The following is a 27,289-nucleotide window of genomic DNA, read 5'->3' on the forward strand; positions in this document are numbered from 1 at the left end:
CGGCGTGCATTCACTTTATTCAACATTCACAAGCCACTATACATACTCGGAATTAGGTTATGAAATGTTCGACATGCCTGCAGTCATTGCCGATGATGTGGCGCAGACGAATAGCGAAATTCTGCATGGCCCCCTGAAGTGTCGGAACATCGATGCTGCCGATGACCTCCTGAATGGCTGTTTCCAGCTCAGCAATGGTTTTGGGGTTATTGCTGTACACCTTGCCTTCAATACAGACCCACAAAAAGGAGCCGCACTTGTTCAGATCTGGAGAATATGGCGGCCAATCGAGGCCCATGCCAGTGGCTTCTAGGTACCCCAGAGCCAGAATGCGGTCCCCAGGTGCTCCTCCAGGACAGCACTCTCCCCTTTCGATGGGGTCGAGTTACGTCTTGCATGAACAACATCAGGATCACTTTGGATAATGGGAATGAAATCATCTTCCAGAACCTTCACGTACCATTCAGTAGTCACTGTGCCGTCAAGGAATACCGCACCGATTATTCCGTGACTGGACATTGCACACCACAGTCACCTGTTGAGGGTGAAGAGACTTCTCGATCGCGAAATGCGAAATCTCAGTCCCCCGAACGCGCCAATTTTGCTCATTGACGAACCCATCCAAATGAAAGTGGGCTTCGTCGCTAAACCTAACCGTACTAATTTCCATCATGCCCCGTAGCCAACCGTGCAGTTTGAACGTCCTAGCACAAACAGATCAGAAATTATGACGGTTCTGTTTCGTGTAGTTCAATAATTGTCACCCTGTATAAGCTGTGCCCAACACAAGAAGACTGAAGGACTCTTGCTTGCCTGCCTGTCTCCGCTGTGCTGCGCTGTGTAGCAGTTTATTCTGCATGCTTTCATTGTAGTGTTAAGAGTAGAGTCCGGAAGTTGATGAAAATCCCCGAGTACCGCAAGATGAGGCTCAATAAAATATATATTCATTTTGGGTCATTGGAGGCAAGAAAATGGGTGGATTTTAATTGTCCTTTTTCCTTTTCGTTGTATTTTGGGGTTGTTTATTTATTTTGACGTGAACGTTTATGTCTGCAACTTCATATTGTTTCGACCAGCACTGCTTATTTTCAGTTCTAACTATCATCAAATCACCTCTAATACATGTTTCCTTTAATAATGAGAACCATCTCTGCAGTCGAATCCTTTGTACCTAAGAACATGAAGATGTCTTTCTGTAACGCCAACTAATGGCTTGGTTGGTTGATTCGGAGGAGGGGAACGTCAACTAAAGTAAGATTTTGCAAGACTTGTTTCTTTCAGTACCTTAGTTTGTCCCACCCAAATATGGCCCCAGTTACACCAATTCTAATTACTTTTTCAAGAACGTGTATTTTGGATTAACTGAATTCATTCTAAGTGGCCAAAATCATTCTAAATTCCCCAAACGCTTTTTAGTAAACGCATTTTTTCATTTATGTTAATCAAAAAAAGAACATTTCTAAAGGAAGCAGTTTTTCTTTGATGCGAAGCTTTCTTTGCGCTGCGTTGCATACGACTGAAACCATATTTTTAATATCCATTGAGTCATATTTTATTGCCCGCCCGGCTAGCCGTGCGGTCTAACGCGCTGCTTCCCGAGCGGGAAGGCGTGCCGATTCAAAATGGTTCAAATGGCTCCGAGCACTATGGGACTTAACTTCTGAGGTCATCATTCCCCTAGAACTTAGGACTACTTAAACCTAACTAACCTAAGGACATCACACACATCCATGCTCGAGACAGGATTCGAACCTGCGACCGTAGCGGTGGCGCAGTTGCAGAGTTTAGCGCCTAGAACCGCTCGGCCACCCCGCCGGCAGGCGTGCCTCCTGCCAGATCCGTGTCGAGGTGCGGTGCGCCGGCCACCCTGTGGATGGTTTTTCAGGTTTTCCATCTGTCTCGACGAATGTGGGCTCGTTCCCCTTACTCCGCCTCATTTACACTACGTCGGCGATTGCTGCACAAACACTGTCTCCATGTACGCATACACCATAATTTCTCTATCGCGCAAACATTTGATGCTACACTCATCTGGTATGAGACGTTTCTGGGGGGGAGGGGGGAGGAGGGTCCACTGGGGCCTGAACTGCACAATACTCCTGGGTTCAGTGTAGGGCAGCGGTGGGGTGGGTGTACTGCTGTGGCCTGTTGTGGCGTTGTGAGCCACTGAGGGCTACGGCGACACGAAGCCTCTCCATCGTTTCTAGGTCCCCTGTCAATACACACACAATACAGAAAATTCATGCCACATTACTGAAGTAAGGTTGGAGTACAGCGTTACATAGATATCAAGGGCAGTAGTGAAGAGGATAACAAACCCGAATTTACAGTGATGATGCAGAAAATTGGCTATGGCTTACTGAGAGTGATCATCTCTTTAATGATTTAGAGAAACAATGGCAGTCCTTTAGAAATCAACAACATTGAACTGCAACTCAATTAAGTGAGGATCATAACTGTATCTGATGTAGCTTCAACTACCTGTAACTGCAAATAGTCACTTGATACAATGAGACTCAACGTAATGTTAACTGTGTTTCATGTACCCAGACCCGCATGTGCACCCACTCTTATGGGATCAACTCAGTATTGATGAAACATTTTTCACTGTGCACCGAAAATTTAAGAGTGACTCTTGGAAGACCGTACTGTCACATGATGACAATGTCGTTCCTAGTCATGGTAATCTGATGGTAGGGTGAAGCAGCTATCTCGACCCAAGCGACGTCACTTATTCAAATCCGCAAATGGTTTTCAATGTGCTCTACTTTGCAAAGAGGCACAATTTGTCTTCAGCCCCACTGATATTTAAGTATATATTTTTCATTGTTTAGATTTTCTGCTGAGCCGCTATTTATGCTTAAGATCACGCGATTTTGAGATCGCTGTTGTACTATCGGTGCAGAAATGACGTCCCCGGACTTGAACATTATCGAACCCTTGAGGTCTGATCGAAGAGTGGTATAACATATATGCCAGTATTCCAAGAAGAATAGCAGCTGTATAACGGGAAAACGAGGGTTCAACCCCTTATTAATAAACCATTCCGAAGTAAGTACAGGTGTTCATATTATTTTGCGTATCCCGTGTACCTAGCGTAAATTTTCCTGGTTTTAATTAGTACATTACTTTTCTTGGTGACTTGATAACAGCTACATATATTACTGTATTTAGAGCCCTGGCATCCATAAAGAGAACAGGACATTTCTGGCGATGTGGACGTCATGTGATCCTACATACTTACAGGCAAACGTATCAATAGGGCCGGCCGTTCCTCCCAGCTCATCCGGCACGTCTTCCCGTTGCACGTGGTCAAACAGCGTGTTCGATCCTGGCAGATGGAGACGGATCTGAAACCAGGAAACGCGTACCATTAAATGGATTGAAAGCTGACGATGTTTAGAGGCATTCCAGATCACCTTATTTTCATCTAACAGTTATCTTACCAGTCTCAGCATATATGTGGTCAGCTATATCGTAAGAAATACTGTTTTCCACACTAGCAGCATATCATTCTTTGAGGTTACAGATCAGTTTAAATACACTACTGGTCATTAAAATTGCTACACCAAGGAAAAAAGCAAATGATAAACCGCTATTCATTGCACAAATATATTATACTAGAACTGACATGTGATTACATTTTCACGCAATTTGGGTGCTTAGATCCTGAGAAATCAGTACTCAGGACAACCACCTCTGGCCGTAATAACGGCATTGATACGCCTGGGCATTGAGCCAAACAGAGCTTGGATGGCGTGTACAGGTACAGCTGCCTATGCAGTTTCAACACGATACCACAGTTCATCAAGAGTAGTGACTGGGGTATTGTGACGAGCCAGTTGCTCGGCCACCATTTACCAGACGTTTTCAATTGGTGAGAGATCTGGAGAATGTGCTGGCCAGGGCAGCAGTCGAACATTTTCTGTATCCATAATGGCCCGTACAGAACCTGCAACTTGCGGTCTTGCATTATCCTGCTGAAATGTACGGTTTCGCAGGGATCGAATGAAGGGTAGAGCCACGGGTCGTAACACATCTGAAATGTAACGTTCACTGTTCAAAGTGCCGTCAGTGCGAGCAAGAGGTGACCGAGACGTGTAACCAATGGCACCCCATACCGTCACGCCGGGTGATACGCCAGTATGGCGACGACGAATACACGCTTCCAATGTGCGTTCACCGCGATGTCGCCAAACACGGATGCGACCATCAAGATGCTGTAAACAGAACCTGGATTCATCCGAAAAAATGACGTTTCACTATTCGTGCACCCAGGTTCGTCGTTGAGTACACCATCGCAGGCGCTCCTGTCTGTGATGCAGCGTCAAGATTAACCGCAGCCATGGTCTCCGAGCTGATAGTCCATGCTGCTGCCAACGTCGTCGAACTGTTCGTACAGATGGTTGTTGTCTTGCAAACGTCCCCATTTGTTGTCTCAGGGATCGAGACGTGGCTGCACGATCCGTTCCAGCCATGCGGATAAGATGCCTGTCATCTCGACTGCTAGTGATACGACGCCGTTGGGATCCAGCACGGCGTTCCGTATTAGCCTCCTGAACCCACCGATTCCATGTTCTGCTAACAGTCATTGGATCTCGACCAACGCGAGCAGCAATGTCGCGATACGATAAACCGCAATCGCGATAGGCTAAAATCCTTTATCAAAGTCGAAAACGTGATGGTACGCATTTCTCCTCCTTACACGAGGCATCATAACAACGTTTCACAAGGCAACGCCGGTCAACTGCTGTTTGTGTATGAGAAATCAGTTGGAAACTTTCCTCATGTCAGCACGTTGTAGGTGTCGCCACCGGCACCAACCTTGTGTGAAGGCGCTGAAAAGCTAATCATTTGCATACCACAGCATCTTCTTCCTGTCGGTTAAATTTCGCGTCTGTAGCACGTCGTCTTCGAGGTGTAGCAATTTTAATGGCCAGTAGTGTATCTCCACATATATACATGGAAGGATCTCTTGGTGGATATGGAGATCCATTTTCCGTTTTCAACAAGAAAAAGTATGAGTTTTAGTGGAGAAGGTACTGTGTAACAGTGTAGTTCATTCAACTTTTAATGCATTCGCAAATACACGGTGTCTCAGAAGATACGCTACGACTTCAGTGTGTTATAGCACATTAAAGATAAAAGATATTCACATTATGTTTGACTTGTCTGACAGGAAAACACCCAAAGTTTTGTTTGGCTCAGTACGTAGAATGGTTTATTCAGACCAAATCGAACACGCAGGTTCAAAGCAGCTTGCAAACACGGTTTAGTAAGCACCCACCCACCCTCGCGGACACGGATACGCCGGTGGTACAGGAATTTTAAGCAGACGGGGAGCGTTGATGTGAAGCATTGTACTGGACTACCTGGAACAAGGAAGCCGACACAGAACGGATGCCGATGGCTTTTCAACGTTCACGGCAGATATCTCTTCGGCGGGCGTCGCAAGAGCTGCAGATTATGCAATTCGCTGTGGACGTTCTTCACCATTTAAAGGAGAAAGGAAATTTTCTAAACATCCTAGGATTTTCTGAGGAAGCAACATTCCACACGTGTGGTAAGGCAAACAAACAAAATATCCGCATTTGGGGCACGTTGTCTGTAATAGCCCGAAAGTGATTGTGCGGTGTTGTTTAATAGCTGATTGCATTATCCAGCGATTTTTTTACTCAGTAAAAATAGTCAGTTCTAATAATTACCGTCTGCGTTTTCACCACTGGCCAAGACAAAGTTTTTTTTTTATTTTTTATTTTCGAAATGGTGGTGCACCGTTACAATGGACTGAGACTGTGTGAGAAATTCTAGACCAGGTGTTTACAGATAGCTGGGTTGGCAGCGGTAATTGATTTCCCTGGTCTCTTAGATCGTCTGACATTACATGTATGGACTTCTTTCTATAGGGGTAACCCTGTCTCACTCGAACCTCCGCCGGGATCAGCCGCACAGTCCATGACTGCAGCGCCCCAGACCTTGAAACGTCCCCTTAGAAAAATTATACATGACTGTGTTTAAACTGACACAGAATATTTTTAGCGCAACGCAATCTGACTTTCAATAATCCCTACAAAAGAATGGCCCTGACTAACATTAACCTGTACCTTTCACAAATCACTTACCTCACAAAAATCTTCGTTACTCGAACTTCTGCAATACAGCGAGCGCCACTACTGCCAGCTAAATAAAAGATTCAAACTACGGAAGGCACTAACTACTGATAGGCATAGTTAGCAAATGAAAGATTTTAATAGAGAACAAACAATGTATTTACCTTAATAGTCACAATATATATAGCAGTTCATGACATCCAGTCTTACAAATTTCAAAACTCTGCCATTTCTTTCCCCACATCCACCACTGCTGGCGGCTCACCTTCAACTGCGCAACGCTATGCGCTGTTAACAGCCAACTGCCCAACACTACAATGGCAGACAACAATGCAAACCAGCCACAGACTGCACACAGCACAGCCAGTGATTTTCATACAGAGCGCTACGTGGCGTTACCGATATAAAAACCGTAACAGCCTACTTACAACCTCTCGGCTAATCCGGCGCGGCTGAAATTTCTGGAACGCATTTATCTTTTTTTTTGGTCATCAGTCTACTGACTGGTTTGATGCAGCCCGCCATGAATTCCTTTCCTGTGCTAACCTCTTCATCTCAGAGTAGCCTCAGAGTAGCATTTGCAACCTACGTCCTCAATTATTTGCTTGACGTATTCCAATCTCTGTCTTCCTCTACAGTTTTTGCCCTCTACAGCTCCCTCTAGTACCATGGAAGTCATTCCCTCATGTCTTAGCAGATGTCCTATCATCCTGTCCCTTCTCCTTATCAGTGTTTTCCACATATTCCTTTCCTCTCCGATTCTGCATAGAACCTCGTCATTCCTTACCTTATCAGTCCATCTAATTTTCAGCATTCGTCCATCGCACCACATCTCAAATGCTTCGATTCTCTTCTGTTCTGATTTTCCCATAGTCCATGTTTCACTACCATACAATGCTGTACTCCAGACGTACATCCTCAGAAATTTCTTCCTCAAATTAAGGCCGGTATTTGATATTAGTATACTTCTCTTGGCCAGAAATGTCTTTTTTGCCATAGCGAGTCTGCTTTTGATGTCCTCCTTGCTCCGTCCGTCATTGGTTATTTTACTGCCTAGGTAGCAGAATTCCTAAACTTCATTGACTTCGTGACCATCACTCCTGATGCTAAGTTTCTCGCTGTTCTCATTTCTACTACTTCTCATTACCTTCGTCTTTCTCCGATTTACTCTCAAACCATACTGTGTACTCATTAGACTGTCCATTCCGTTCAGCAGATCATTTAATTCTTCTTCAGTTTCCCTCAGGATAGCAATGTCATCAGCGAATCGTATCATTGATATCCCTTCACCTTGTATTTTAATTCCACTCCTGAACCTTTCTTTTATTTCCATCATTGCTTCCTCGATGTACAGATTGAAGAGTAGGGGCGAAAGGCCACAGCCTTGTCTTACGCCCTTCTTAATACGAGCACTTCGTTCTTCATCGTCCACTCTTATTTTTCCCTCTTGGTTGTTGTACATACTGTATATGACCCGTCTCTCCCTATAGCTTACCCCTACTTTTTTCAGAATCTCGAACAGCTTGCACCATTTTATATTGTCGAATGCTTTTTCCAGGTCGACAAATCCTATGAAATTGTCTTGATTTCTCTTTAGCCTTGCTTCCATTATTAGCCGTAACGTCAGAATTGCCTCTCTCGTCCCTTTACTTTTCCTAAAGCCAAACTGATCGTCACCTAGCGCATTCTCAATTTTCTTTTCCATTCTTCTGTATATTATTCTTGTAAGCAGCTTCGATGCATGAGCTGTTTAGCTGATTGTGCGATAATTCTCGCAATTGTCAGCTCTTGCCGTCTTCGGAATTGTGTGGATGATGCTTTTCCGAAAGTCAGATGGTATATCGCCAGACTCATATATTCTACACACCAACGTGAATAGTCGTTTTGTTGCCACTTCCCCCAATGATTTTAGAAATTCTGATGGAATGTTATCTATCCCTTCTGCCTTATTTGACCGTAAGTCCTCCAAAGCTCTTTTAAATTCCGATTCTAATACTGGATCCCCTATCTCTTCTAAATCGACTCCTGTTTCTTCTTCTATCACATCAGACGAATCTTCACCTTCATAGAGGCTTTCAATGTATTCTTTCCACCTATCTGCTCTCTCCTCTGCATTTAACAGTGGAATTCCCGTTGCACTTTTAATGTTACCACCGTTGCTTTTAATGTCACCAAAGGTTGTTTTGACTTTCCTCTATGCTGAGTCTGTCCTTCCGACAATCATATCTTTTTCGATGTCTTCACATTTTTCCTGCAGCCATTTCGTCTTAGCTTCCCTGCACTTCCTATTTATTTCATTCCTCAGCGACTTGTATTTCTGTATTCCTGATTTTCCCGGAACATGTTTGTACTTCCTCCTTTCATCAATCAACTGAAGTATTTCTTCTGTTACCCATGGTTTCTTCGCAGCTACCTTCTTTGTGCCTATGTTTTCCTTCCCAACTTCTGTGATGGCCCTTTTTAGAGATGTCCATTCCTCTTCAACTGTACTGCCTACTGCGCTATTCCTTATTGCTGTATCTATAGCGCTAGTGAACTTCAAACGTATCTCGTCATTCCTTAGTACTTCCGTATCCCACTTCTTTGCGTATTGATTCTTTCTGACTAATGTCTTGAACTTCAGCCTACTCTTCATCACTACTATATTGTGATCTGAGTCTATATCTGCTCCTGGGTACGCCTTACAATCCAGTATCTGATTTCGGAATCTCTGTCTGACCATGATGTGATCTAATTGAAATCTTCCCGTATCTCCCGGCCTTTTCCAAGTATACCTCCTCCTCTTGTGATTCTTGAACAGGGTATTCGCTATTACTAGCTGAAACTTGTTACAGAACTCAGTTAGTCTTTCTCCTCTTTCATTCCTTGTCCCAAGCCCATGTTCTCCTGTAACCTTTTCTTCTACTCCTTCCCCTACAACTGCATTCCTGTCGCCCATGACTATTAGATTTTCGTCCCCCTTTACATACTGCATTACCCTTTCAATATCCTCATACACTTTCTCTATCTGTTCATATTCAGCTTGCGACGTCGGCATGTATACCTGAACTATCGTTGTCGGTGTTTGTCTGCTGTCGATTCTGATTAGAACAACCCGGTCACTGAACTGTTCACAGTAACACATCCTCTGCCCTACCTTCCTATTCATAACGAATCCTACACCTGTTATACCATGTTCTGCTGCTGTTGATATTACCCGATACTCATCTGACCAGAAATCCTTGTCTTCCTTCCACTTCCCTTCACTGACCCCTACTATATCTAGATTGAGCCTTTGCATTTCCCTTTTCAGGTTTTCTAGTTTCCCTACCACGTTCAAGCTTCTGACATTCCACGCCCCGACTCGTAGGAACGTTATCCTTTCGTTGATTATTCAATCTTTTTCTCATGGTAACCTCCCCCTTGGCAGTCCCCTCCCGGAGATCCGAATGGGGGACTATTCCGGAATCTTTTGCCAATGGAGAGATCATCATGACACTTCTTCAAATACAGGCCACATGTCCTGTGGATACACGTTACGTGTCTTTAATGCAGTGGTTTCCATTGCCTTCTGCATCCTCATGTCGTTGATCATTGCTGATTCTTTCGCCTTTAGGGGCAATTTCCCACGCCTAGGACAAGAGAGTGCCCTGAACCTCTATCCGCTCCTCCGCCCTCTTTGACAAGGCCGTTGGCAAAATGAGGCTGACTTCTTATGCCGGAAGTCTTCGGCCGCCAATGCTGATTATTTATCAAAATTTAGGCAGTGGCGGGGATCGAACCCGGGACCGAAGACGTTTTGATTATGAATCAAAGACGCTACCCCCCTTTTTTTCCTAAGTTTTTTTTTACGCGAATGTTATGAAAAAAAATTGGTTGTTTCAGGATGCGAACCACCGCCCCAACAAAAAAAACTATATTCAGGATAGTGATGCTATTTTTTTTCCAGGATTCGAACTTTTTTTTAAAGACACTACCCCTTTTTTATATATATATGTCCCGGACCGAGAATCGAACTTTTTTTTGACGCTACCCCTTTCTTTTTTTGTTTTATTTTATTATTTTTATCATTTTTTTCGCCAGGAAAAGGGTGAATGAAAAAAAGATCTTTATTGGTACAAACTTAAATACAACAGAAATGCCACCCTTCCGGCGAAAATAACAGAAGACATTATACTCGTACAAGGCGAGCAATTTTTTTTTATGAACAAGGTGTAGGGAAAAACAGAATAATAATTCTGATGTACGAGGGCAGTTCAATAAGTAATGCAACACTTTTTTTTCTGAAACAGGGGTTGTTTTATTCAGCATTGAAATACACCAGGTTATTCCCCAATCTTTTAGCTACACAACACTATTTTTCAACGTAATCTCCATTCAATGGTACGGCCTTACGCCACCTTGAAATGAGGGCCTGTATGCCTGCACGGTACCATTCCACTGGTCGATGTCGGAGTGGGTGTGGCGCCACTCCATTGATTGCCGTTTTGTTTCAGGTTCGAAGTGATGAACCCATGTTTCATCGCCTGTAACAATCTTTGACAAGAAATTGTCACCCTCAGCCACTTGACGAGCAAGCAATTCCGCACAGATGGTTCTCCTTTGCTCTTTATGGTGTTCGGTTAGACAACGAGGGATCCAGCGGGAACAAACCTTTGAATATCCCAACTGGTGAACAATTGTGACAGCACTACCAACAGAGATGTCAAGTTGAGCACTGAGTTGTTTGATGGTGATCCGTCGATCATCTCGAACGAGTGTGTTCGTACGCTCCGCCATTGCAGGAGTCACAGCTGTGCACGGCCGGCCCGCACGCGGGAGATCAGACAGTCTTGCTTGACCTTGCGGCGATGATGACACACGCTTTGCCCAACGACTCATCGTGCTTTTGTCCACTGCCAGATCACCGTAGACATTCTGCAAGCGCCTATGAATATCTGAGATGCCCTGGTTTTCCGCCAAAAGAAACTCGATCACTGCCTGTTGTTTGCAACGCACATCCGTTACAGACGCCATTTTAACAGCTCCGTACAGCGCTGCCACCTGTCGGAAGTCAATGAAACTATACGAGACGAAGCGGGAATGTTTGAAAATATTCCACAAGAAATTTCCGGTTTTTTCAACCAAAATTGGCCGAGAAAAAAATGTGTTGCATTACTTATTGAACTGCCCTCGTAATCTAAGAGGTGTGAAGCAATATACAGTGGAGTGAGGGAAAGACCAGTGTTTTCTGGTGTAGTGCATAAAAGAAAGGAGGCGCGTGTCCATGCGCCTACTCCACTGTGGGCTACAATGTAGAAAGTAGTGCGGGGAGTCTCAGATGTCAGCAGGGGGGGCGGGATTGCCGTCGGCGTGTGGCACCATCCAACTGAGTGGGGGTGAAGTAAAGATCGCATGTAGGTAATTGGCGAAGAAGGCGTGGTAGCGCGGTCGGTGTTCGACTTCACTGTGGGCGGTTTGTAAGTACTGCCAGAAATCAAGGCGTGATTTGTCGCCATCATTATACATGTAGGTGATCGTCCATCCCTTGACCCATACAATCGCATGATTTTTGGTGGCGGGGAAATAAGTATTCTCAGGATGGATAAAAGTCCATGGGTCAATCGAGTCCGGCGGAACGCGGAGGTAACAGGCAACAAACTGTCGGGCAAGTTTCCAGACGTCACTGGTGGCAGCACAAGTCAGTTGATGGACATCGTCATCCACGAGGTGGCAAATGGAACAAAGTGGAGAGTCCTTTAGTCCGATGGCGTGAAGGCGATGATTTGTGGCGAATTTTTCATTTGCGACTTGGTGCCATGTTGCCCGGACGTTGGAGGGAAGAAAAGGCTGGTGGATGTGACGCCAAACCGTGGGCCACCGCGTGGACGGATGTCTCAGTTCGATATTGTTGCTGGATATGGAACGAAGGAGTGGGGTGTAAAAATCTTTAGGTCGAGGAGAATGCGTGGTCGGTACGTGTGTGTGAGCATAACTGAAGTCGACGATGAAATCAGAAACGTGCGTCAGATGGTGCTTGATGTGTCCGACTGGTACTGGTGGTGTTATGGTCGCGAGCACAAGAACTTCCAGCAAGCTGCGCGTAAGGGAGGTGCCCCCGTGTCACTGCTTGTGCATGGTGGACATGTACAAGGACGCCGCGCGGAGTCGCATATTGACAAGGCCGAGGCCACCCGCTCGCGGGGGAAGGGTGAGCGTGTCGTAGCGGACCTTAAAGAGCGTACCGGCCGTTAGAAAGTATCCGAAGGCAGCCTGGAGGCTGCGTCCAATAGTTGATGGCAGCGGGAGGACTTGTGCGATGTGGACCATTCTGGGCGGCACATGTTGATGGAGGTATTGGACACGTTGTAAAGAATCGAGTCTTCGGAGAAGATTTTATCGTACCGTCGTGCGGATAGTTTGGAGTGCACGCCGAAAATTGATGGCAGCGGAGCGGCGCACGGTGGAGGTGAAAATGATACCAAGGTATCGTAGTTTTTGTACACATGGGAGAGGTGCTAAGTCGTCGTGTGAGAGGCCGCGTCCAATGGCCATCGCCGCGGATTTAGCCACATTCATGTCACTGCCCGCTGCAGTGCCGTACGTTGATATCAAATCAAGTACCGTGTGTGTTTCACTCCGTGAGCGGATGAAGAGGAGGAGGTCGTCCGCATACGCACGACATCGAAAACTGTGCTGTCGCAAAGTGAGACCAGAAAGGTGGCTCGTCAGACTCCCGGTGAGTGGCTCCAGGCTTATGGCATAGAGTAGGGTCGAAAGTGGGCAGCCTTGCCGTACGGAACGCCGGATCGCCATTGGTCCCGCCACACCGCCATTAACCTGAATCAGCGATTCGGCGGTGCCGTACAGGCGCCGGAGCACGTCGATAAAGGCTGGTGGAAAACCCATGCGGTTCATCACTGAGAACAGAAAAATATGCCGCACTTTGTCGAATGCGCTGTCAAAATCAATGGCAACCACTGCGGCGCGGAGTCTGCACGCCGCTGCCAGTTCAATTAAATCGCGACATTCTCCTGTGGCCGTTTGTATATTAACTGAGCCGCCCGGAGTTGTCTGTCCCGGGGATAGAATGCTAGGCAGGATCTTGCGGCATCGCGTTGCCAGTAGGCGTGTAAAAATTTTACAGTCTGCGTTAAGCAGAGTCAGGGGACGGTAATGTGCTGTCGTCACACCTGGTGTCGGTTTGTGAATGGGCATAATAATTCCCGTGACGACGGACGGCGGTACGGCGTTCCCCATCGTCAGCAGTTCATGAAACATCGTTGTCCACCGTGACGCCATTAGTGTGAAGAAAGCGCGATAAAATTCTATCGGCAATCCGTCGACACCAGGTGACTTATTCAGAGCACCTTTTTTCATTGCATCGTGGATTTCGTCACGCGTAATGGTCTCCATCAACTCGTCCGCTTCGTGAGGGTGCGAGTTACGTGTGGTAACACAGACTCCTCAGCGTGGTTGTTGGTAGTCTCCTTCTTGTACATTGTGGGTAGTGGTCGACAAAGGCACTGACGATTTCGGCCTGGCAAGTGACGTGCTGGCCGCAACAGGTGGTGATCTCGGTGATGAGTTGTTGTCGTCGATGTTTCCTATCGGAGGCGATACGATGCATGGTCGGATGTTCTTGTTCCGCCGAATCTTGACATCGGGTTCGCACCATAGCCCCCTGCAGTCTATGGCGTGTCAAAGTTACAATTTGCGCCTTAATCCTGCTGCGTTCCCTCTGGGTGTCGGGGGTGGGCGGTTGGGCGTCCAGGTCGCGGAGAACGGCGTAGAAATAGTTGGTAGTGTGCCGGCGCCACATAGCAACTTCCTTTCCATACTGAATCAAAGTACGTCGAATGGCAGGTTTGGCACATTCCAACCACCAGGTCAAGGTCGTGCAGTATTTAGGTAAGCGACGTTCACAGGTGGCCCATGTTGCGGTAACACGTTGAAGGCATTCGGGATCATGAAGATGGGAGGTGTTTAGCTTCCACAGTGCACGACTACGCCAGACCACTTGCTTGGGGAAGAGAATGTTGCAGATGTAGGCACAGTGGTCCGAAAAGGCCAGGGGCCAAAGTTCTGCACCTTCGACTGCAGGTGTGAGTTCCCGAGAGACGTAAATTCTATCAAGGCGGCTCGCGGAGTGACTCGTCTGGTAAGTATGTCCAGGCGCGTCGCCGTGCCGAACTTCCCAAGTGTCGCGGAGCAACAGATCTCGGACGACAAGACACAGTTCTTGACAGGTGTTGTAGTGGGGCACTTGATCTTTAGGATGCAAGACACAATTAAAATCACCCCCAAGCAAGTAATGGTCGCAGCGTCCAAGAAACAAAGGAGTGATTTCTTCTGAATAGAAGAGTGCCCTGTCGCGTCTGCGGGTAGAGCCTGACGGAGCGTAAATGTTGACGATACCCGTCCCCATGACGGTGACGGCCATGCCTCTGGCAGATGGAAGGTATGTGATATCGGCCACTGGAATGCCGTCTCTGGCGTAGATGGCTACGCCGCGTCCCAGGTGGTCACCAGGAGAAGGATAAGTGTTATATCCCGCGACGTCTGGAAGTGTGGCCAAGTGTACTTCCTGTAGTAGTGCGATATCGACGTCCGACGCCCATATCATCTCTCGCAGCAGGTGAAGTTTCACGGGTGAGCTAATGGTGTTAGTGTTGATCGTCGCTATTCGGTAGGTTTGGAGCCGTACCCCGCCGTGGAGGGGAACTCCACCGGCGGAGGATGAAGAGGGGCGAGGCAACGGCGAGTCGTGCCGTACGCCACCTGACGGCGTTATCAGCGGCGTAACGATGCTCCCGTCTGGGGTAACTCTGTCCCCAGCGTGTGGTCCGGGTCCTCATCGACGTCCTCACTCCACACCATTGAAGGCGTTGTCGTTGTGATGGTCGTACGTTCCACTTCGGTCGTAGGGGCGGAGGATATCTCGGCGGCAGTCGCATCGGTGGAGTCCATTGGTTCAGGAGCACTTGAGCGAGCCAGTAGAGTACGCATCGACGCATCCACAGCCGGCGTCATGTTGTCGTCATTCGTATCGTCGTGTAGGTTCTCCGAGGCCTCGTCGGGTCGGACGGCCTCTGGAGCATCAGGGGGAGGTGATCCGTCTCGTTCCGAGACCGTACGGCGTCTCCTCTTGCGCCTCTTAGGTGAAAGTTGTTTGCGGGTTCGCCCCTCCGTGTCGGAAGACGGCAGGGAGTCGCGTCGCTCTGAGAGGAAGGCCGTCGCGGGAACGTCAAATGAAGGGGCGTCCATATGTTCAGGCGGGTGGGTGTCGGAAGTCGTGGCTGTTGGTAGTGGCGCCGGAGTAGCGTCAGGCTTTGGGCGCGACGTGTCGGCCCCGGCGGTATCCGTAGCAGCTGGAAGGGTCACCGGTACATGGTCCGATGGGCGGCGGCCGGTGGGAGGAGAAGAGAGCGCCGATGCGTAGGTGATCGGTAAAACCGTCGTCGGAGCCGGAGGTGCCACGGTAGCGGCTGGCAATTGGGTGATTCGTCGCTGAAGACACTCAGATCTGAGATGGCCTTCTTTGCCGCACCCGGAACAGGTCTTGGGTTGGCCGTCGTATATGACAACCGCGCGGCACCCGCTAATTTGCAGGTAAGATGGCACGTGGCGATGGAGGTCGATGGTGATCTGCCGTACACCGTTAAGAACGGGGTACGTTTGGAATTGCGCCCAGCGTTCGGCAGTGTGGCCATGTACGGTGCCATAGGGGCGGAAAGCCGCGATAACGTCTTCCGCCGGAAGCTCGAACGGGAGTTCGAAAACTCGTATGGCGCTCATTCCTAAGCCGGCATGGTCGACAGCAACCGCTCCGACATTGCCGTCGGCGTGGCAAAAGCGTAATCCATGGTTGGTGTCACGAAGTATTCATTCACATACCGCGTCATTGACGACTTTGACGTACACAGTACTGCTTAATATGGACAAATGGATGCCGAAGATGTCAGAAGCTGGGATCTTAGCAACGTCGAGTACGAAGCGTTCCACTTCCAAGGCCTTTGGTCGTGCGTAGTCGTTGCAGAAGTTGAATCGTAAAGTCGATTTTCGAAAACGGTTGGCCATGGTTCTAGTGCACGTAAGCGACACGTAAGTGACGGCCGCTGAAATGTAAACAACAGCGAGCGCGCGCGCTCCGCAGGCGGAAACAACAAACCGTCCGCACTGCACGGCGGCGAAAGCCGGACTAACCCTAGATCAGGGGTCTAGGTAACATATTTAAATGATTAACATTTCAAGATCGCAAGTTAAGGTAAGGGCGAGATCTTGTTGTGGTCTTCAGTCCGGAGACTGGTTTGATGCAGCTCTCGATGCTGCTCTATCCTGTGCAAGCTTCTTCATCTCCCAGTACCTACTGCAACCTACATCCTTCTGAATCTGCTTAGTGTATTCATCTCTTGGTCTCCCCCTACGATTTTTACCCTCCACGCTGCCCTCCAATACTAAATTGGTGATCCCTTGATGCCTCAGAATATGTCCTACCAACCGATCCCTTCTTCTAGTCAAGTTGTGCCACAAATTTCTCTTCTCTCCAATTCTGTTCAACACCTCCTCATTAGTTATGTGATCTACCCATCTAACATTCAGCATTCTTCTGTAGCACCACATTTCGAAAGCTTCTATTCTCTTTTTGTCTAAACTATTTATTGTCCATGTTTCACTTCCATACATGGCTACACTCCATATAAATACTTTCAGAAACGACTTCCTGACACATAAATCTATACTCGATGTTAACAAATTTCTCTTCTTCAGAAACGCTTTCCTTGCCATTGCCAGTCTACATTTTATATCCTCTCTACTTCGACCATCATCAGTTATTTTGCTCCCCAAATAGCAAAACTCCTTTACTACTTTAAGCGTCTCATTTCCTAATCCAAGTCCCTCAGCATCACCCGACTACATTCCATTATCCTTGTTTTGCTTTTGTTGATATTCATCTTATATCCTCCTTTCTAGACACTGTCCATTCCGTTCAACTGCTCTTCCAGGTCATTTGCAGTGTCTGACAGCATTACAATGTCCTCGGCGAACCTCAAAGTTTTAAATTATTCCCCATGGTATTTAATTCCTACTCCAAATTTTTCTTTTGTTTCCTTTACTGCTTGCTCAATATACAGATTGAGTAACATTGGGGATAGGCTACAACCCTGTCTCACTTCCTTCCCAACCACTGCTTCCCTTTCATGTCCCTCGACTCTTATAACTGCCATCTGGTTTCTGTACAAATTGTTAATAGCCTTTCGCTCCCTGTATTTTACCCATGCCACCTTCAGAATTTGAAAGAGAGTATTCTAGTCAACATTGTCAAAATCTTTTTCTAAGTCTACAAATGCTAGGAACGTAGGTTTGCCTTTACTTAATCTAGCTTCTAAGATAAGTCGTAGGGTCAGTATTGCCTCACGTGTTCCAACATTTCCACGGAATCCAAACTGACCTTCCCCGAGGTCGGCTTCTACCAGTTTTTTTGCCGGCCGGTGTGGCCGTGCGGTTCTAGGCGCTTCAGTCTGGAACCGCGTGACCGCTACGGTCGCAAGTTCGAATCCTGTCTCGGGCATGGATGTGTGTGATGTCCTTAGGTTAGTTAGGTTTAGGTAGTTCTAAGTTCTAGGGGACTGATTACCACTGATGTTAAGTCCCATAGTGCTCAGAGCCATTTGAACCAAGCCATCTACCTGTTTTCCATTCGTCTGTAAAGAATTCGTGTTAGTATTTTTCAGCTGTGGTTTTTTAAACTGATAGCTCGTAATTTTCACATCTGTCAACACTTGCTTTCTTCGGGATTGGAATTATTATATTCGTCTTGAAGTCAGAGGGCATTTCGCCTGTGTCATACATCTTGCTCAACAGATGGTAGAGTTTTGTCAGGGCTGGCTATCCCAAGGCTATCAGTAGTTCTAATGGAATGCTGTGTAGTCCCGGGGCCGTGTTTCGACTCAGGTCTTTCAGTGCGCTGTCAAACTCTTCACGCAGTATCGTATCTCCCATTTCATCTTCTTCTACATCCTCTTCCATTTCCATAATATTGTCCTCAAGAACATCGCCCTTGCATAGACCCTCTATATACTTCTTCCTCCTTTCTGCTTTCCCTTCTTTGCTTAGAACTGGGTTCCCATATGAGCTCTTGATATTCATACAAGTGGTGCTCTTTTCTCCAAAGGTCTCTTTAATTTTCCTGCAGGCAGTATCTATCTGACACCTAGTGATATGCGCTTCTATATCCTTACATTTTTCCTCTGGCCATCCCTGCTTAGCAATTTTGCAATTTCTGTCAATCTCATTTTTGAGATGTTTGTATTTCTTTTTGCCTGCTTCATTTACTGCATTTTTGTGTTTTCTGCTTTCATCAATTAAATTCAGTATCTCTTCTGTTACCCAAGGATTTCTATTAGCCCTCGTCTTTTTACCTACTTGATCCTCTTCTGCCTTCACTGTTTCATCTCTCAAAGCTACCCATTCTTCTTCTACTGTATTTCTTTCCCCCATTCTTGTCAATCGTTCCCTAATGCTCTGCCTGAAACTCTCTACAACGTCTGGTTCTGTCAGTTCCTCAGGTCCCATCTTCTCAAATTCCCGCCTTTTTGCAATTTCTTTAGTTTTAATCTACAGTTCATAACCAATAGATTGTGGTCAGAGTCCACATCTGCGACTGTAAATGTCTTACAATTTAAAACCTGTTTCCTAAATCTCTGTCTGACAATTATATAATCTATTTGAAACCTGTCAGTATCTCCAGGCTTCTTCCAGGTATACAATCTTCTTTTATGATTCTTGAACCAAGTGTTAGCTGTGATTAAGTTATGCTCCGTGCAAAATTCTACCAGGCTGCTTCCTCTTTCATTCCTCACCCCATTCCATATTCACCTACTACGTTTCCTTCTCTTCCTTTTCCTACTAGCGAATTCCAGTCACCCATGACTATTAAATTTTCGTCTCCCTTCACTACCTGAATAATTTCTTTTATCTCATCATACGAGGTGCATTCAAGTTCTAAGGCCTCCGATTTTTTTCTCTGACTGGAAAGAGATAGAAATATGTGCATTGTTTTAAAATGAGGCCACGATCATTGTCAATACGTCCCAGAGACGGCAGCACCATACGGCAGATGGAATTTTACCGCCAGCGGCGAGAATGAGAACTGTTTTAAATACTTAAAATGCCGACGTTTTCCTTACTTGAACAGCGTGCAATCATTCGTTTTCTGAATTTGTGTGGTGTGAAACCAATTGAAATTCATCGACAGTTGAAGGAGACATGTGGTGATGGCGTTATGGATGTGTCGAAAGTGCGTTCGTGGGTGCGACAGTTTAATGAAGGCAGAACATCGTGTGACAACAAACCGAAACAACCTCGGGCTCGCACAAGCCGGTCTGACGACATGATCGAGAAAGTGGAGAGAATTGTTCTGAGGGATCGCCGAATGACTGTTGAACAGATCGCCTCCAGATTTGGCATTTCTGTGGGTTCTGTGCACACAATCCTGCATGACGACCTGAAAATGCGAAAAGTGTCATCCAGGTGGGTGCCACAAATGCTGACGGACGACCACGTGGCTGCCCGTGTGGCATGTTGCCAAGCAATGTTGACGCGCAACGACTGCATGAATGGGACTTTCTTTTCGTCGGTTGTCACAATGGATGAGACGTGGATGCCATTTTTCAATCCAGAAACAAAGCGCCAGTCAGCTCAATGGAAGCACACAGATTCACCGCCACCAAAAAAATTTCGGGTAACCGCCAGTGCTGAAAAAATGATGGTGTCCATGTTCTGGGACAGCAAGGGCGTAATCCTTACCCATTGCGTTCCAAAGGGCACTACGGTAACAGGTGCATCCTACGAAAATGTTTTGAAGAACAAATTCCTTCCTGCACTGCAACAAAAACGTCCGGGAAGGGCTGCACGTGTGCTGTTTCACCAAGACAACGCACCCGCACATCGAGCTAACGTTACGCAACAGTTTCTTCGTGATAACAACTTTGAAGTGATTCCTCATACCCCAATTTGCTTTTGTATTTATAATCCTGTATTCACATGACCAGAAGTCTTGTTCCTCCTGCCAAAGAACTTAATTCCCTCTATATCTAACTTTAACCTATCCATTTCCCTTTTTAAATTTTCTAACCTACCTGCCCGATTAAGGAATCTGACATTGCACGCTCCAACCCGTAGAACGCCAGTTGTCTTTCTCCTGATAACAATGTCCTCCTGAGTAGTCCCCGCCCGGAGATCCGAATGGGGGACTATTTTACCTCCGGAATATTTCACCCAAGAGGACGCCATCATCATTTAACCATACAGTAAAGCTGCATGCCCTCGGGAAAAATTACGACTGTAGTTTCCCCATGCTTTCAGCCGTTCGCAGTACCAGCACAGCAAGGCCGTTTTGGTTAGTGTTACAAGGCCAGATCAGTCAATCATCCAGACTTTTGCTCCTGCAACTACTGAAAAGGCTGCTGCCCCTCTTCAGGAACCACACGTTTGACTGGGCTCTCAACAGATACCCCTCCGTTGTGGTTGCACCTACGGTACGGCTATCTGTATCGTTGAGGCACGCAAGCCTCCCCACCAACGGAAAGGTCCATGGTTCATGAGGGGAGGAAGGGCGAGAGAAAACATTGCAAATGTGAAATGCCGATACATTAATAACCGGTGTAACCGCCAAAATTTTGAATGCAAGCATGCAAATGTGCATGCATTTTGTTGTACAGGTACCGGATGTCAGTTTCTGGGTTGTAATTCCATCTTATTTGACATTGTCGATCAGTATAGGGATGGTTAATGCTGTTGGTGGATGACGCTGGAGTTGTCGTCCGATGACTTCCATATGTGCTTGATTAGAGGTAGATTTGGTGATCGAGCTGGCCAAGGCAAATGTCGACACTCTGTAGAGCATGTTAGATCACAACAGCGGTATCTGGACGAGCGCTATCCTGTCAGAAAACACCCCCAGGAACGCTGTTCGTGAATGGCAGCACAACAAGTCGAATCACCAGATTGACGTATCAAATTTGCAGTCAGGTGCGTGGGATAATCACGAAAGTGCTCCTGTTCTCATACCAAATCGCACCCCAGACTATAGTTCCAGGTGTAGGTCCAGTGTTTCTAGCATGCAGACAAGTTGGTTGCAGGCCCTCAACTGACCTCATCCTAAGCAACGCACGACCACCACTGGCAGCGAGCCAGAACCAGCTTTCATCAGAAAACATGGAAGTAGGTTGTTTAGGTTTTTATGTTGGTAACGCCACGTAGCGCTCTATATGAAAATCACTGACTGTGCTATGTGCAGTCTGTGGCTGGTTTGCATTGTTGCAATTTGCTACTGTAGTGTTGGGCAGTTGGCTGTTAACAGCGCGTAGCGTTGCGCAGTGGTGGATGTGGGGAGAGAAATGTGGAGTTTTGAGAGCGGATTGACGATCCGGGCGTGTGTCCAACAGAGACAGTAAATTTGTAAGACTGGATGTCATGAACTGATGTATATATTATGACTTTTGAACACTATTAAGGTAAATACATTGTTTGTTCTCTTTTTTTTCTTCTTTTGTTTCATTTTAGAGAACAAACAATGTATTTACCTTAATAGTGTTCAAAAGTCATTATATACACTCCTGGAAATTGAAATAAGAACACCGTGAATTCATTGTCCCAGGAAGGGGAAACTTTATTGACACATTCCTGGGGTCAGATACATCACATGATCACACTGACAGAACCACAGGCACATAGACACAGGCAACAGAGCATGCACAATGTCGGCACTAGTACAGTGTATATCCACCTTTCGCAGCAATGCAGGCTGCTATTCTCCCATGGAGACGATCGTAGAGATGCTGGATGTAGTCCTGTGGAACGGCTTGCCATGCCATTTCCACCTGGCGCCTCAGTTGGACCAGCGTTCGTGCTGGACGTGCAGACCGCGTGAGACGACGCTTCATCCAGTCCCAAACATGCTCAATGGGGGACAGATCCGGAGATCTTGCTGGCCAGGGTAGTTGACTTACACCTTCTAGAGCACGTTGGGTGGCACGGGATACATGCGGATGTGCATTGTCCTGTTGGAACAGCAAGTTCCCTTGCCGGTCTAGGAATGGTAGAACGATGGGTTCGATGACGGTTTGGATGTACCGTGCACTATTCAGTGTCCCCTCGACGATCACCAGTAGTGTACGGCCAGTGTAGGAGATCGCTCCCCATACCATGATGCCGGGTGTTGGCCCTGTGTGCCTCGGTCGTATGCAGTCCTGATTGTGGCGCTCACCTGCACGGCGCCAAACACGCATACGACCATCATTGGCACCAAGGCAGAAGCGACTCTCATCGCTGAAGACGACACGTCTCCATTCGTCCCTCCATTCACGCCTGTCGCGACACCACTGGAGGCGGGCTGCACGATGTTGGGGCGTGAGCGGAAGATGGCCTAACGGTGTGCGGGACCGTAGCCCAGCTTCATGGAGACGGTTGCGAATGGTCCTCGCCGATACCCCAGGAGCAACAGTGTCTCTAATTTGCTGGGAAGTGGCGGTGCGGTCCCCTACGGCACTGCGTAGGATCCTACGGTCTTGGCGTGCATCCGTGCGTCGCTGCGGTCCGGTCCCAGGTCGACGGGCACGTGCACCTTCCGCCGACCACTGGCGACAACATCGATGTACTGTTGAGACCTCACGCCCCACGTGTTGAGCAATTCGGCGGTACGTCCACCCGGCCTCCCGCATGCCCACTATACGCCCTCGCTCAAAGTCCGTCAACTGCACATACGGTTCACGTCCACGCTGTCGCGGCATGCTACCAGTGTTAAAGACTGCGATGGAGCTCCGTATGCCACGGCAAACTGGCTGACACTGACGGCGGCGGTGCACAAATGCTGCGCAGCTAGCGCCATTCGACGGCCAACACCGTGGTTCCTGGTGTGTCCGCTGTGCCGTGCGTGTGATCATCGCTTGTACAGCCCTCTCGCAGTGTCCGGAGCAAGTATGGTGGGGCTGACACACCGGTGTCAATGTGTTCTTTTTTCCATTTCCAGGAGTGTATATATATATATATATATACATATATATATATCAGTTCATGACATCCAGTCTATGAATTTACTGTCTCTGATGGATACACGTCCAGATTATCAGCTCTCAAAACTCCGCCATCTCTCTCCCCACATCCACCATGCTGGCGGCTCACCTCCAACTGCGCAACGCTACGCGCTGTTAACAGCCAACTGCCCAACACTACAATAGCAAATTCCAGCAATGCAAACCAGCCACAGACTGCACACAGCACAGCCAGTGATTTTAATACAGAGCGCTACGTGGCGTTACCAATATAAAAACCTAAACAGCCTACTTACGAACACAACAGACCGCCACCCTGCCCCCCAATGAGCTCTCGCTTGACACCACTGAAGTCGCAATTGGTGGTGGTTTGTGGTCAGTGGAATGCACGCTATAGGGCGTCTGGCTCGCAGCTGTCCTTGATGTAAATGATTTTTTTAACAGTTCGACGTGACATTGGGGTGCCAACTGTTGCTCAGATTGTTACTGTAGATGCAGTACGATGCGACAGATCCACACGCCAAACACGATGGTCTTCCCTCTCGGTAGTGCCACGTGACTGCCGGAGCCCGGTCTGCTTACGACCGTACATTCTCGTGAACACCGCTGCTAACAATCATATACAGTGGTTACATTCCTGCCAAGTCTTTCTACAACATCGCAGAAGGAACACCAAGCTTCTCGTGGTCCTAGTACATGACATCGTTCAAACTCATTGCTGTGTTAATAATGGCGTCTTTGTCGCCTTAAAGGCATTCTTGATTAACATCAGCTCACCGCCGTTACAGCGTGTATTGAAAGCTAACCTGATGCGTATCCTCATAGCAGCGCTGCTAGTGCCACTCTCATGCGACTGGCGCGAAATTTGAATAATCATCATCGTACAGATTTAGAAACCCTCCTACCAACTTTTGTTTGTGTCGCACAACTCGTTCTTGGTGTTAATTTTTTTTTTGTCAGTGTAGTCACTTTCATTTTTAATATGGCCAGAAATTAAAACTAGTCTGTTCATCAGAATGCGTTTATGAGCAGAAGGTACATTGTCTCTTGTTGGGGATTGGTTTGATGGAGCTCTCCACGATAGTCAATTCTGTAGAATCGTTTTCGTCCTTGCATAAGTTTTACAACCTACATCTACTTCCGTCTGGTACTACAGTCAAGCCTTAAGTCTCCCTCTACAATTTTTCCCCGCCTCCTTCTCCCCACACCTTTTCCTGGATTACCAAAACGTCCATTCTTCGATGATTCATGTTACGTCCTATCAATCGATCACTTCTGTCAGTCAAATTGTGCCACAAATCTCTTTTCTTGCCAGTTCGATTCAGTACTTCCTCGTTAGTTATTCGATCTACCCAACTAATCTTCAACACTCTTCTGTAGCAGCACATTTCAAAAGCCTCTATTCTCATTTTGTCTGAACGTTTCACTTCTGCAACAGGCTAAACTCCACACACTTTAATTTTAATTCGCTGTCAGAAGTGATTTTCTTGCTGTTACCAGTCTGCATATTACATCCTCTCTACTTCTTCCATCGTCAGTTATTATGCTGCCAATTAGCAAAACTCATTTGTCCCTTTCAGCCTCCTTTACGTATCTAATTCCCTGACTATCGCGTGATTTAATTCGACTACTTATATTTTGTTCTCGTTTAATTAATTTTTAACCTCTTTTCAAGACACTATCCATTACGTCCAACTGCTCCCCCGACTCCTTTGCCTTATATGACAGAATTACTGTCTCAACGGTAAGCTACGAAGTTTCGATTCCTCTCCCTGATGCTTAATGCATTTTCCGAATTTTTCAGTGGTTTCCTTCGCAGCTTGGTCTGTGCACAGATTTAATAACTATGCGGGTAGGCGACAGCCCCGCCTCGCCCCCTCCTCTAGTACTACTTCCCTTTCATACCCTTCGACTCTTACAATGACTAAGACATTTCCCGCAGTGGTGTGCTGTCTTGCCTATTCGATCTTGCAGAACTATGTGTTGTCCGTCCAGTGAGTCATGTCTGCAAGGTATGTCTAAGAAGATTACAGAATACTCGAATGAGTGAAAACAACGTTTGGTAAAGAAAATGATACACTCCTGGAAATTGAAATAAGAACACCGTGAATTCATTGTCCCAGGAAGGGGAAACTTTATTGACACATTCCTGGGGTCAGATACATCACATGATCACACTGACAGAACCACAGGCACATAGACACAGGCAACAGAGCATGCACAATGTCGGCACTAGTACAGTGTATATCCACCTTTCGCAGCAATGCAGGCTGCTATTCTCCCATGGAGACGATCGTAGAGATGCTGGATGTAGTCCTGTGGAACGGCTTGCCATGCCATTTCCACCTGGCGCCTCAGTTGGACCAGCGTTCGTGCTGGACGTGCAGACCGCGTGAGACGACGCTTCATCCAGTCCCAAACATGCTCAATGGGGGACAGATCCGGAGATCTTGCTGGCCAGGGTAGTTGACTTACACCTTCTAGAGCACGTTGGGTGGCACGGGATACATGCGGACGTGCGTTGTCCTGTTGGAACAGCAAGTTCCCTTGCCGGTCTAGGAATGGTAGAACGATGGGTTCGATGACGGTTTGGATGTACCGTGCACTATTCAGTGTCCCCTCGACGATCACCAGTGGTGTACGGCCAGTGTGGGAGATCGCTCCCCACACCATGATGCCGGGTGTTGGCCCTGTGTGCCTCGGTCGTATGCAGTCCTGATTGTGGCGCTCACCTGCACGGCGCCAAACACGCATACGACCATCATTGGCACCAAGGCAGAAACGACTCTCATCGCTGAAGACGACACGTCTCCATTCGTCCCTCCATTCACGCCTGTCGCGACACCACTGGAGGCGGGCTGCACGATGTTGGGGCGTGAGCGGAAGACGGCCTAACGGTGTGCGGGACCGTAGCCCAGCTTCATGGAGACGGTTGCGAATGGTCCTCGCCGATACCCCAGGAGCAACAGTGTCCCTAATTTGCTGGGAAGTGGCGGTGTGGTCCCCTACGGCACTGCGTAGGATCCTACGGTCTTGGCGTGCATCCGTGCGTCGCTGCGGTCCGGTCCCAGGTCGACGGGCACGTGCACCTTCCGCCGACCACTGGCGACAACATCGATGTACTGTGGAGACCTCACGCCCCACGTGTTGAGCAATTCGGCAGTACGTCCACCCGGCCTCCCGTATGCCCACTATACGCCCTCGCTCAAAGTCCGTCAACTGCACATACGGTTCACGTCCACGCTGTCGCGGCATGCTACCAGTGTTAAAGACTGTGATGGAGCTCCGTATGCCACGGCAAACTGGCTGACACTGACGGCGGCGGTGCACAAATGCTGCGCAGCTAGCGCCATTCGACGGCCAACACCGCGGTTCCTGGTGTGTCCGCTGTGCCGTGCGTGTGATCATTGCTTGTACAGCCCTCTCGCAGTGTGCGGAGCAAGTATGGTGGGTCTGACACACCGGTGTCAATGTGTTCTTTTTTCCATTTCCAGGAGTGTAGAAAGAAACATGGCAGTTGCTTACATGTACACTATGTGATCAAAAGTATCCGGACACCTGGCTGAAAATGACTTACAAGTTCGTGGCGCCGTCTATCGGTAATGCTGGAATTCAGTATGGTGTTGGCCCACCCTTAGCCTTGATGACAGCTTCCACTCTAGCACGCATACGTTCAATCAGGTGCTGGAAGGTTTCTTGGGGAATGGCAGCCCATTCTTCACGGTGTGCTGCACTGAGGAGAGATATCGATGTCGGTCGGTGAGGCCAAGCACGAGGCGTTACAAAAAAATTCAAAGGTGTTCTGTATGATTCAGGGCAGGACTCTGCAGGCCAGTCCATTACAGGGATGTTATTGTAGTGGAACCACTCCGCCAGAGGCCGTGCATTATGAACAGGTGCTCGATCGTGATGAAAGATGCACTCGCCATCCTCGAATTGCTCTTCAACAGTGGGAAGCAAGAAGGTGTTTAAAACACCAATGTATGCCTGTGCTGCGATAGTGCCACGCAAAACAATAAGGGTTGCAAGCCCCCTCCATGAAAAACACGACCACACCATAACACCACTGCCTCCGATTTTTACTGTTGGCACTACACACTGTGGCAGATGACATTCACCAGGCATTCGCCATACCCACACCCTGCCATCGGATCGCCACATTGTGTA

The 27,289-nt window shown here is 47.5% G+C and overlaps 1 protein-coding gene across 1 annotated transcript in view; it reads right to left on the minus strand.

The window, feature by feature from the left end:
• Positions 1-27,289, minus strand: part of LOC126088177 (retinol-binding protein pinta-like) — a 153,763-nt gene that overhangs the window by 7,843 nt on the left and 118,631 nt on the right. Inside the window, exon 5 of the mRNA XM_049906301.1 lies at positions 3,245-3,350. Within this exon, the coding sequence (XP_049762258.1) occupies positions 3,245-3,350 (106 nt within the window). The remainder of the gene's footprint in view (positions 1-3,244; positions 3,351-27,289) is intronic.

Source organism: Schistocerca cancellata, chromosome 6 (assembly GCF_023864275.1).
Source record: "Schistocerca cancellata isolate TAMUIC-IGC-003103 chromosome 6, iqSchCanc2.1, whole genome shotgun sequence".
Taxonomy (NCBI): domain Eukaryota; kingdom Metazoa; phylum Arthropoda; class Insecta; order Orthoptera; family Acrididae; genus Schistocerca; species Schistocerca cancellata.